Consider the following 13,234-nt stretch of genomic DNA (forward strand, 5'->3'; position numbering starts at 1 on the left):
TGATACAAAGTTTTAGAAGCCAAGAAACTGCTTGCTGAAGAAATTTACAAAAGCTTATAGAAAACTTTCTTAGATTTTACATTTTGAGGGAATATAGAAAACATAATCTGGCAATTTGGATAAAATCAACAAAAACATTTTACATTGGTCATAACATTTAATATTATACATGGAAGAAATTACATCAAATACACAGCTGCCTATTTACATAATAAAAAATTCTTGTAACAAAACTTTCATCATGTACAAAACCAGTTTCACTAGTAGAAGTTAAGTCAACTACAAAACAAGACTTTCATAGCCCAGCCATCAACACTTTCAATATCCAGTCATCCAACTAAACCTTCAGACCCCAGTCATCCAACTAAAACTTTCAATATCCAGTCATCCAACTAAAACTTTCAGACCTCAGTCATCCAACTAAAACTTTCAATGTCCAGTCATGAACAAAACTAAAATTTCTGAGCCCAATCATTTACAATTTCTTGTTCCTGTCAGACCCCCACCATTTCTCTGGCTTCCTCTTCCTCTCCTTGCAGACTGTCCGACGCATATCTCTGCATTAGTTCCATTTTCTTTCTGTGTATCAAAGCTTCTTCAATCTGCACAACAAATTTAAAGTTCACAAGTTAAATGGTGCTAATAAAATAATACAATCCATTTATTCAGCATCAGTTAGAGTACAACTACAAAACCCTTATACTTATATCCCAGAGATATAAAAAATATTTTTAGATATTTATTTTTCTATTTCACAATACAGTGCACTTATCATGCACACATATAAGATTTCTGTAACAATATAACATGCATCTTCTTCATTCTGAACTCATTGCTACTCAAGCATATCTCAAAACCTTTCCCCAGTCCTGAAGCCAAGGGAGGTAACCTCCAACAACTTTTCTTTAAAATTGTTTTAAAAATAATTCTATTATTTATATTTATTTAATTATTAAAAAGGTAAAAAATATAATTATTAAATAAAGAAATGTATAATCTCAAAGAAAATGTATAATTTAATATTTCTTTTCTAATAGTATTTATTGTTTAGAGTGAATTTTGTGATGCAACCATGTGGTCTGAGTCCACTATGGAGCGCCTCAGTATCATTTCGAATATTTTAAAAATTGTGATTTTACTATAGGTTCTCATTGTTAATTTTCATAGCTTAAATATCTAACATAATATAGAATCTATTTAACAATCTGATTCTTTAAAACAAATTGAAAACTACCATAATGTCAAAGCGACCATTTATACGAAAGTGTAAAAATTTGTCCAAAACTCGACTTAGTAAAATTAGTATAAAATAATAACAAAAATGTTAGAAACTTCCGTTTGTTAAGGAAAAAAATCTTGCGCATTCTTGAACTACATTGAGTAAGTGTAAATAGTATAGAAGCGCTTTTTGCATCGAGGGGGTTATGTCGCATTCTTTTAAATTAGTAGCAAATGAGTTAAGTGCATTATTGAAGGGGATATCCTCCTACACAATTATGTATTATGTGCAAACATTGTTTGCACCATAAGGGGGGTTTTACTCTGACTTCTGCCTGCTTTTCTTTCTGGATTTGCTTCCATGTCCACCCAAGGACAACTACAGGCAGCAGTTGTTTGATTCCAGAATTTTCTCTACTAGATGAGTTGTTGTCTAGAGCTAGCGGGCCTCATCTGAACTCTGGACTTAAGAAGTTAGCAACCATGTCGTCCCCTATAAATGGTATGAAAAGATACAGATTCCAACAAAAGAATACACAAATGGCTAACGTACCTCTTTTTGAGACGGGACTGGAACGTGAGCAATGAAGTGTTTCTCCAGCTCATGAATGGTGACATCTGTAGTGGAGCTAGTCTGAGTCTCACTAGCAACATCATCTTCAAAATTTTCTGCCAACTGCAACATTACACAATTAAATAACTAATGACACTTGTATTTTCTGTACCTCGTAATCAATCTAAGGCATTTTTAAAACATCAGAAAAGCTTTTTTAAATCTATAACATATAAAAATATACAAAAATAACGTATTTTGTAAATATGTTTAATTTACATTGTTTAGACCATTGCTGTGATTGCATGAAATATCTTTTAAAACTAATTAGTTTTTTATATAATTAATGAGACACGATTTAATAGCACATTTAATGCTTGACAAAAATTTTAATTTATGATGGAAACTTTTGCACCCCCAACACATACAGCATATATTTCCCCAGAGAGGAATGGAATGCTTTTACTTACATCTGCAGAGGAAAACAACTCCTCCTCTTTTCCGTGGGCTTCCTCCTCTGTGATCTCACCTGTCTTCACACGACTTTTCTTCTCCTTCCATTCTTTCACCTTAGCTCTGATTGCTGTAATGAATTAAAGATCAGATGAAATACTTTCATCATTTAAAAAACCTGGATCTTTCAAGTCAACCGTAAAAATGTGACAATTTTACCTTTTTTCTCTGCTTCTATTTCAAGTGGTACAATTATACCATCATCTTCATCTCTAAGGCCATAATAATCAGCGTCTATGTATTTCATCAGCTCAGCTCTAGTCTTGCGAGGTGGTGCAGGTGCTGAATTAAGACAAGTAAACAATATACTATAGGTAAACAGAACCTGGACGGCCATGTACTTATACATATTTACATATAAAACAGTGAGCAAATCTAGTCATTAAACAACAATCTTCTTACGCTCTTGTTCAAATAATTCTCTGACTCCCGGTAAGTCTTTGGCAGCACCAAAATATCTAAAAGAAAAAAATCATTGAATCTCAGTTAAAATTCTGGTTCATTATCAAATAAACTAGTTAAAATACACCAGTTTTTTTCATTAGACTTTGGCATAATGGATTTTTTCAATAACTAATAATAGCTGTAAATGTTTAATAGGAGATACCATATATATCTTAGAAGAAGTAAACAGATATTATTTTTAATACTTACTTATAGCCCTTGTTCCCAGGGACTTCTTTACCATCACTGTCCAGCATCTTAGGACCAATTTTCTGAAAAAAAAAATTGAAATAAAATGTGTTAAAAAGTGTGCGTTATCTGAATTATTGCCTCTGTCAGTAGTGTCAGTCAATATTTAATGAAAAAGACACTAAGTCTGATATTCCATATTTAAAGAACACACAAACCCTACAGTCTGGTAGTCAATATTTGACAAACAACACACACCCTAGTCAGATAGTCAATGTTTAAAGCAGAACACACACAAAACTACACACAATTGATAGTCAATATTTAAAGAACAACACAAACCCTATAGTCTGGCCCTCCCAGTTCCAGAATTCTGTCCTCCCAATGACCTTTTTCTCTCAAGAGTTTGTTGATTTCGTCATTTAAATCACGCAGCTTGAACTCACCTAAACCGGCTAAAAATAAATAAAAGAAACTTTGAAAAAGTTGAGCTATTACAATTAAAGCATGTAAATATTTAAAAAATATTAAATACAATTTTATCTTGATATAACTCTAAACAAAACAGGATGAAAATAAAATTTTCTGAAACAGAAAGAAATTTATTGAAACAACCAGAATTACCATTCTGAATCTGCGCCACTTTTCTGGAAATTTCACCAATAATTTGTCGTCGCCATTTTTCAGATTCTTGGAGATTGTCACAGTCAGATGCCAGGTATGGTCTTCGGTCCTGAATAAATTATACATCTTAATTTTAAAATAACATGCAGGCAAAGTTATACACCTCAATTTAAAATCACTTGCACAGACAAAGGATTCTGCTTGTTAAAACTTCTTATAAATTGTCATCTAGAAAAAACCAGTAACAAAGTCAAAGGCTCAGAAATACTCTACTTAATCTGCGCTATTGACATTGATGTCCATAAAATAAATACAAATGTCCATAAATACAAATTTTTTGAAGTTAGAGTACCTGGCTATCAAGAAAACAATTTCAAACGTTACTCCAAAATCAAAATCTCAACTAAATCTTGTGCTATTGTTTACAAATTAATAATTCAGTTGACTGTTATGTAAGACTAATACTAAAGGTTATCATTTTAATACAGCTTGTACTAGACTCACCTTTTCTTTGATACCTCCAACCTGGGAAGCTCTCCATCTGGCCAATGTTGTCCTAAACATCAAAAATTTAAGATGGTACAGGTAAAATTATTTTAAACATTTCAAAATAAAAGGCTCATGTATTATCACAATGATAAAACATTTTTAAAAGTGTTGCTATTGCTCAATGAGGATTGCTGAAACAATCTGTTGGCCTCTACAAACTTTCCCCCCCAACCAATGTCAGGTACTTATAAGATCTGAGTAAACTTCAGAGCTTAGGCATTTTGAAACAAACTTGAAAATAAAATAAATAGGCCCTAAGCCTACTATTAAACTATTAACTATAAGTATAAGAGATACAAAATATTAATGAAAAAACTTACATGGCCTTTTCACTGTTTCTCGCCTATATAAAATAAAATACATAGAATAAATAGAATTAGTTGACTGTAGACAAAAATAGTAAATAGCACTAAAACATTAAACCGATAGGTAGAAATAGATCTAGATTCTAGTCAGATCGCTAGGACTTTCAGCAGTGCTTTTACAAGGCTTCTCGTTGGCATTCCCCCTCCCCACCGAACGAAATGGTATTTATATAGAAAATATATACTTTTAACAGTGTCCGCACCCCGCAAATTTTATTCGTTCCCCCCCCCCCCTTCCTCCCCCCCCCCCCCTGGAGAAAAAAGTGACTTTTAATCAGAAACTGAAAAACTCAGAGATTTCTGATTGGGTAATCTATCGTTTTGGGTACGTAAAATCGCCCGCGACTTGTAATGTGAAAAACAGGTGACTCCTTACATTTTAATAATTATTTAACATTTTGAGGAGGATTTATGTTTTGAAAAATACAAAAATGTTTCCTTGTTTCATTTATGTACCTGTTTTTAAACAGTTGAATTAAAACTTTTCAGTAATAGATGAACACCAGCGATGTTTCCAACAGATGCAACCATGCTCATTTACTATAGCAGCCATCTTGTTAAAGTTTTATTTTTATAGACTTATAGCGCAAGATTCAAGCGGAAGTCACTCTATTTTACAAATGGCCGCTGTTTATATAGCAAATCTTGCTTGCAGACACTGGTGTTTAAAGTTAATTTCTGGCCTATATTGACATATTTAGCCATTGATTTAGGTTTATTATTCATTTATCTATAATATTTGACACAAGCATATCACAATATACTTCTATTACAGCCTTGACATTGAGGTAACGTTTTCGTACATTAATAGCCGCGGGCGATTTTACGTACCCAAAACGATAGATTACCTCTGATTGAGTCCCTGAGCCTGAGTGATCAGCAAGGGGTGTGGGGAAATTGCGAGACGCGAAAAGCGAAATGGCGAGGCGGGAAAATGCGAGAAGGGCGCGAAAACGGTAGGTCACGTGACTTTTTGTCTCGCATTTTACCACAAGCCGATACTTACGCTGGGTGGTGTTGAAATGCGAAGATTTCTGCGAAAAATTTACCGCACCCGATTTTCAGTGGTATTTGGTCCAGACTTCAAAGACGTTTCGTTTACATTGTTAAAACTTCCGATTTTTCCGTCGCTAGACATACTGATGATTTGTCAGCTCCCCCCATCTTTTGTGTCGACTTAGAATACCACCTTGTTCGAAACCGACGGAAATACCGACGACGATAGATCAACTTCTTTCTTTTGTGTGGAACGCCGAGGCCGCCTGATTTACCGTCTTTGAAGATCGCCGTGCCCGGATCTGCTGCCACCGCAAACATATTTTCTATTGTTGCATAGAAATTTTGTATTATAGCCGCCGCCTACGATTTTTTTCTAGCTTTTTTACCATATAAATCTAAGCACAAGGAAATGCCTACATCATTTGGATACAACTATTCTGGAGGTAAGAACTACTACTGTGTGTTTTCTCTTCCAATGTTCCTTTACACTAATTTATATTAGATTTTATATCACGGTTGTGCCAAAATTACAGAAATGATAAAAAATCCAAATTATAAAAAACGGAAAACAGATGTTGAGCGTGCGGATGATGATGATGAGAACATGGGTGCCAGTGTTGTTTGTGGGATGAACGAGGAGGTCAACTGTGATGAGAATGTGAAATGTTGTGAATGTGGATTGGAAGAAGTAGCAAAAGAAAAATGTATAAATGGGTCACGATGTGTGTTTGAGGACTGTTTCAGAAGATTTTGTTTGTAAATTTTGTTTGTAGTTAAAATTACTTAATAAAAAAATAAATTGCACTTTTTAGAATTGTTTATACTTTTACACTTTTTGCAAGTACAAAAATCCATAAATAGATGTTGCAAAATATCTCTCCTGCTGACAAGATTATACCAATTCACAATGACACAGCTCATGTTTGTATAAACATGAGCGGGCTAGATTTTTAAATTAATGCCGACTGAGACGGGATTTTCCTCTCGCTAACAAGAGCGGGCGATGACAGTAGCACAGCAACGATGTTAGGATTTTTAAATAGATAGATCTAGATATAGATCTATCTTCTTAGTATCTAGATAAAAAATAACAACATACAACACTCGTGTTAAAGGGTATGGTTAAATGCTTGTTTATTTTAAAACAAAAACAAAAATAATTTAAATAAATAAAGATGGACAAAAAAAGAAAAAAAACTTTTTTCGCAAAAAGTGTCTCGCTATTTACCCTTAATTCCGCAGGTATGTCTCGCATTACCTTCTCGCATTTTCCCGCCTCGCCATTTCGCTTTTCGCGTCTCGCAATTTCCCCACACCCATCAGCAAGGCAGCAAGACTAAAGTAATGTTGAACTAATCTACCTTTTTTTCCTAAACTGATACTTTTAATAATATTATTAAGTATTAAGAATTAAAGTTTAAATTTTACTAACCATATTTTAAGAGCAAAGAGTAAACCAGATTCAAATGAAGTTTTATTTGAACAAAAAGTCAATAAGTAAAGTAAAACGAAAGTGTGTTCGTAAACAAAACGATGTTTCCGGTTGATTTTCCTGATAGAGTTTTAGAATTTACTGCAAAGTGCGGTGTTCTGTAAAAAAAGACCCAAACTAATAATTTTTAACAAACCGTGAAATTGGCAACTAAGAATTACGTACATACTAAGACTTAACTACTTTGGTATGCTTCTACGTAGGCCTAACCACTTTAACTAATTAGACCTTACACAAACATTAACAATGACAAGGGGGTTGGGTTTAAAGCTCTACTGGATTGGAATATGTTACACAAGTGGCGGCAATAGGTCTGGTGCCATCCGCAGCGGCACCAACGGTGCCACCCCCCTACCAGAGTTTCTTCCAGGCATCTCTTCGGGGGGGGGGGGGGCTTGGCCCCCCGTCCCGAAAAAATTCTACCGCCCCGCCCCCCGAACGAAATGAAATGTATATAATTTATATAGAAAATATATACTTTTAACAGTGTCCGCCCCCCCCCCCCCCCCGGAGAAAAAAGTCTGGAAGAAACACAGCCCCATACACACCTTAGGAATATGTAAGCTTACATTATATATCTTCTTCTTCTTCGTTCTTAATTGAGAATATGGTGGAGGATTTAGACAACAACCAACTTCGTGAACGAACCGGACTGTGGTCTCCAGTTCGGCAGGTGCCCCATATAATTTTTCCCTGAGTGGGGTGAGCAGGGGCAAGTGTCTGACTCGCGCCTGGCTATATAGAGAACATTCCTGAAGGACGTGCTCAGTATTCTCCGGAGCCTTGCCACAAGGGCATATTTCGCCACACCCAATTTTAGTTTTTTATGCATGTGTTGATTTAGTCTGTTATGGCCTGTTCTGAGTCGAAAGATTATGTATTGTTTTTTTCGTGTCAAATTGTAATATCCATCATCTTTATTGTCGTGAGGGTGTGTGTCAGACCACATTTGCGTTTGTTTGTTTTTTATTATTCCTTTTATTTCTTTTGGGTGTAGCGAGATTTCCGGTTGTTTTTTCTTTCCCCCAATTTTTGCCAGCTGGTCCGCAATCTCATTACCCTGTATCTGGCAGTGGCCCGGGATTCACTGCAGCACAGTTCTGCTGCAGGGTTCCCAGAAAGAACCGCAACGGAAAAAAGCGCAACGGACATAAGCGCAAAACAAAAAAAGCGCACACGGAAAAAAGCGCAAAGAGAAAAAAGCGCACACAGAAAAAAGCGCCTTTTTCCGTTTGCGCTTTTTTCTGTTTGCGCTTTTTTCCGTTTGCGCTTTTTTCAGTTTGCGCTTTTTTCCGTGTGCGCTTTTTCTGTTTGCGCTTTTCTCCGTTTGCGCTTTTTTTCTCTTTGCGCTTCTTTCCGTTTGCGCTTTTTTCTGTTTGCGCTTTTTTCTGTGTGCGCTTTTTTTCTGTTTGCGTTGTTTCTGTTTGCGCTTTTTTCTGTTTGCGCTTTTTTTCTCTTTGCGCTTTTTTCTGTGTGCGCTTTTTTCCATGTGCGTTTTTTTCTGTGTGCGCTTTTTTCTTTTTGCGCTTTTTTCTGTTTGCGCTTTTTTCTGTGTGCGCTTTTTTCCGTTGCGCTTTTTGTTTTGCGCTTTTTTCCGTTGCGCTTTTTTCCTTTGCGGTTCTTTCCGGCCACCGCCATTCCGACCCCCCCCCCCCCTCCCCCCGCAGACAATCTGGAACGTAATATTAAAATCAAATATTAAATTTATAATTCAACCATTGTCCACCCACACTATGGTAAACTGATGGGGCGAGTAGTTTGGGTGTGGGTGTGGAAAGGGGGGGGGGGGAGAGCTTACAAAATAAGTAAAATAAGGCTCCTCGTTAGAGGCATCTTATTTATCTAATAAAATACATCAAGTTTCAAAGACTAGTTCTCGCTTTCTTCGTGAGCTGGTTAAGTGTTTAAGAAGCATTCTTAAATTTAAAGTATGGGGGAAAATCCACCTTCGGTTTAAAACAATTCAAAGAAAATAATGCAAATTGAAACGTGTTGTATTTGTGTGATGTAGTATTACATTTTTAAAACAAGTTACGAGAAAGAATTCCGAATTATACCCTTAGTACTTCACAATGTTGATAGATACTTTAGTTATACAAAACAGTTTTAAAAAGATCTAAGCTAGGTTAACAAATAATAATATATAGATACTGATATATGTATATGTTGTATGGTGACTACAGTTGGGTAGGTTGTGTGATGACGGAGTTTTGTGTGTACGTGAAAGTTCTACGTGTAAACAATGTGTAGTGAGATGGTGTAAAATTCGTGTATGTTCGATGGGTGTAGGACAGTATCTAGTGCAAGGTTAACGTGTGCTGGTGTGTTTTGACATGTGGGTTGCTGAGCTAGTGTTCAGGGTACGACCAATGGGAGATGGTCAAAGGGAAACTACTGGTAGCACGGACAACCGAGAGGGGAGGGGAGATAAATGAAACAACACGCATGTTAAAACCCATGACATGGTGTGTTCAACAACTATTTCCCTTTCTTGTGAAAACAGGCCGGCTGTGTTAAATATTGATGTAGGAATTTTTTTTTACAAGATAAACTAGCTCAACTGTATACCATAACTATCTTTGGTACACACATTTAAATGGGCAAAGTTGTGTGGATTCTGTGTGTGGATTATGATTTGTTCGTGGAATAAGCAAGGACTGTTTATTTTTGAACATCGTCACTACGTAGTCAATAGAACCCATCAACAAGAAAATCAAACATGAGGAAACATCAACAAGAGGCTTCATCAACTAAAGGACCGTTTTAACTTGAGAACCCATTAAATACTGGACCCATCAGCTAGAGGACCCGTCAGCTAGAGGACCCACCAACTATAGGACCCATCAGCTAGAGTACCCATCAGCTAGAGGACCCACCATCTATAGGACCCTTCAGCTAGAGTACCCATCAGCTAGAACCCTTCAGCTAGAGGATCCTTCAGCTAGAGGACCCATCAGCTAGAGGACCCATCAGCTAGAGGACCCATTAGCTAGAGGACCCATCAGCTAGAGGACCCATCAGCTAGAGGACCCATCAGCTAGAGGACCCATCAGCTAGAGGACCCATCAGCTAGAGGACCCATCAGCTAGAGGACCCATCAGCTAGAGGACCCATCAGCTAGAGGACCCATCAGCTAGAGGACCCATCAGATAGAGGACCCATCAGCTAGAGGACCCATCAGCTAGAGGACCCATCAAATAGAGGACCCATCAAATAGAGGACATCGGTTAGAGGACCCATCGGCTAGATGACCAGAAATGGTGAAAATCAGATAAGTGTGTAGTATAAGTGTATATGTACACAGTAAACAAAAACATATCACAAACAAAATAACACAAACCAACGAACATAAGCTACCACCATTAACCGACAACAGACCACGATAGACCATAAAACTACGAACCACAACTAACACCACTAACCGACAACCGACCAACCAACGACAACTAATCCACTAATCGACGACCAACCAACCAACGACCACAAAACTACGAACCACAACTAACACCACTAACCGACAACTGACCAACCAACGACAACTAATCCACTAATCGACGACCAACCACCCAACCAACCAACCAACCAACGACCACAAAACTACGAACCACTAAAACTACTAACCGACAACTGACCAACCAACGACAACTAATTCACTAATCGACGACCAACCAACAAACGACCACAAAACTACGAACCACAACTAACACCACTAACCGACAACCGACCAACCAACGACAACTAATCCACTAATCGACGACCAACCAACCAACGACCACAAAACTACGAACCACAACTAACACCACTAACCGACAACCGACCAACCAACGACAACTAATTCACTAATCGACGACCAACCAACAAACGACCACAAAACTACGAACCACAACTAACACCACTAACCGACAACCGACCAACCAACGACAACTAATCCACTAATCGACGACCAACCAACCAACGACCACAAAAATACGAACCACAACTAACGCCACTAACCGACAACCGACCAACCAACGACAACTAATCCACTAATCGACGACCAACCAACCAACGACCACAAAACTACGAACCACAACTAACACCACTAACCGACAACCGACCAACCAACGACAACTAATCCACTAATCGACGACCAACCAACCAACGACCACAAAAATACGAAGCACAACTAACACCACTAACCGACAACCGACCAACCAACGACAACTTATCCACTAATCGACGACCAACCAACCAACCAACCAACGACCACAAAACTACGAACCACAACTAACACCACTAACCGACAACCGACCAACCAACGACAACTAATTCACTAATCGACGACCAACCAACCAACGACCACAAAAATACGAAGCACAACTAACACCACTAACCGACAACCGACCAACCAACGACAACTTATCCACTAATCGACGACCAACCAACCAACCAACCAACGATCACAAAACTACGAACCACAACTAACACCACTAACCGACAACCGACCAACCAACGACAACTAATCCACTAATCGACGACCAACCAACCAACCAACCAACCAGCGACCACAAAACTACGAACCACAACTAACACCAATAACCGACAACCGACCAACCAACGACAACTAATCCACTAATCGACGACCAACCAACCAACCAACCAACCAACGACCACAAAACTACGAACCACAACTAACACCACTAACCGACAACCGACCAACCAACGACAACTAATTCACTAATCGACGACCAACCAACCAACCAACCAACGACCACAAAACTACGAACCACAACTAACACCACTAACCGACAACCGACCAACCAACGACAACTAATCCACTAATCGACGACCAACCAACCAACGACCACAAAACTACGAACCACAACTAACACCACTAACCGACAACCGACCAACCAACGACAACTAATTCACTAATCGACGACCAACCAACCAACGACCACAAAAATACGAAGCACAACAAACACCACTAACCGACAACCGACCAACCAACGACAACGTATCCACTAATCGACGACCAACCAACCAACGACCACAAAAATACGAAGCACAACTAACACCACTAACCGACAACCGACCAACCAACGACAACTAATCCATTAACAGACACAAAAAACTACAAACCACAACACCGTAAATACAACTGACATACAAGCTAACCAACTTACCGACAACAACTGCACGTTATCGAGAAAACAAAAAGCAGACCAGCAATATCCAGATTGAAAATGGAAGCCCGTAAACTACACCCAAGTCATCAGAAGCCCGTAAACTACATCCAAGTCATCAGAAGCCTCTGCCCTAGTCAATTATAACACGCAAGAAAGCCTTCAATTCAACAGAAAACCAAAACCAAGCAGTCAAGTCATAAATCGCCCGCGAAACAGACTTCAAAATTCCAGCTGCAAGCTAATTAGCAATCAAATTACTCGCAGCCCGCTAACTCGTAGCATCTAAACAAAATCCCGCTAAAATAGCTATCATGTCATCAACATTCCGCTAACTAGCTTATAAGTGAAACAAAAGCTAGCCCAATAACCCTCAAGACATTAAACAGCAAGACAAATAGCATTAAGGTCAAAGGCAGCCCGCCGAAAAGCCTAAAGTCATCAACTCCAAGCCAAATGGCTGTCTATTAATCAGCAGCAACATCAACTAGCCGTCAACAAAAGAGGCTTGTCGTCTGCATAAAGCCAAATACCCTACAACTCATTAACTGAAAACCAATCAGCGATTATCATCTAGTAAACTTGCCGTCAAGTCATCATAACCAAGCCAAATAACTGTCAAACCATCAGTAACAGCCTAAATCGTAGTCCAGTAATCAGTAACAAGTCAAATAGTCGTCAAGTCATCAGTAGCAATCGAAAAAGTCGTCAAGTCGTTAATAGGAAACAAAAAAGGTAAGTCATCAGTAGAAAGGCATATAGTCGCCAAGTCATTAGTAATGAGTCATACAACCGTCAAGTAACCAGTAGCAGCACAAAGCCATCAAGTAATAAATAGCAGTCAATCTTGTCGTCAGGTAATCAGTAACAGTCCTAAAAACCTTCAAGTCATCAGCAGTAAGTCAATAGCCGTAGTCATCGTTAGCAAGCAAAATAGTCGTCAAGACATCAAAAGAAAGCAAAAAAGTCGTCAGGTCATTAGTAGAAAGTCATATAGTCGTCAAGTCAGTCGAGAAAGCCAACAACCTCCAAGTCACCAGTAGTAAGCCTAAAGCCGTCAAGTCATAATTATAAGCCAATCAGCCGTCAAGTTTTTATTAGCAAGGCAAATAGCCATCAAGTC

General features: G+C 38.2%; 1 protein-coding gene across 1 annotated transcript; it reads right to left on the reverse strand.

Annotated features, from left to right (window-relative positions):
* Positions 1–147: 147 nt before the first annotated feature.
* Positions 148–7,007, reverse strand: LOC131934648 (pre-mRNA-splicing factor ISY1 homolog). The gene is made up of 11 exons (XM_059290718.1): positions 6,887–7,007; positions 4,411–4,433; positions 4,046–4,097; positions 3,542–3,650; positions 3,260–3,372; positions 2,939–3,000; positions 2,687–2,742; positions 2,444–2,566; positions 2,242–2,354; positions 1,772–1,894; positions 148–602 (listed from the first exon to the last, which is right to left on the reverse strand). The coding sequence occupies exons 1-11, from the start codon at positions 6,887–6,889 to the stop codon at positions 495–497; spliced, it is 885 nt and encodes a 294-aa protein (XP_059146701.1). The 5' UTR covers positions 6,890–7,007; the 3' UTR covers positions 148–494.
* Between the last annotated feature and the right edge of the window lie 6,227 nt (positions 7,008–13,234).

Source organism: Physella acuta, unplaced genomic scaffold, assembly GCF_028476545.2.
Source record: "Physella acuta isolate Inbredline_101_S28 unplaced genomic scaffold, ASM2847654v3 ptg000115l, whole genome shotgun sequence".
Classification (NCBI taxonomy): Eukaryota; Metazoa; Mollusca; class Gastropoda; family Physidae; genus Physella; species Physella acuta.

What these genes read in the sequence shown, in the direction of transcription:
- LOC131934648 (XM_059290718.1), bottom strand. An exon ending in AGTGGCGCAGATTCAGAATG is followed by an intron (nt 3,373 to 3,541) that starts GTAATTCTGGTT and finishes ATTTATTTTTAG; the next exon opens with CCGGTTTAGGTGAGTTCAAG. An exon ending in CCTGGGAACAAGGGCTATAA is followed by an intron (nt 2,743 to 2,938) that starts GTAAGTATTAAA and finishes TTTTTCTTTTAG; the next exon opens with ATATTTTGGTGCTGCCAAAG.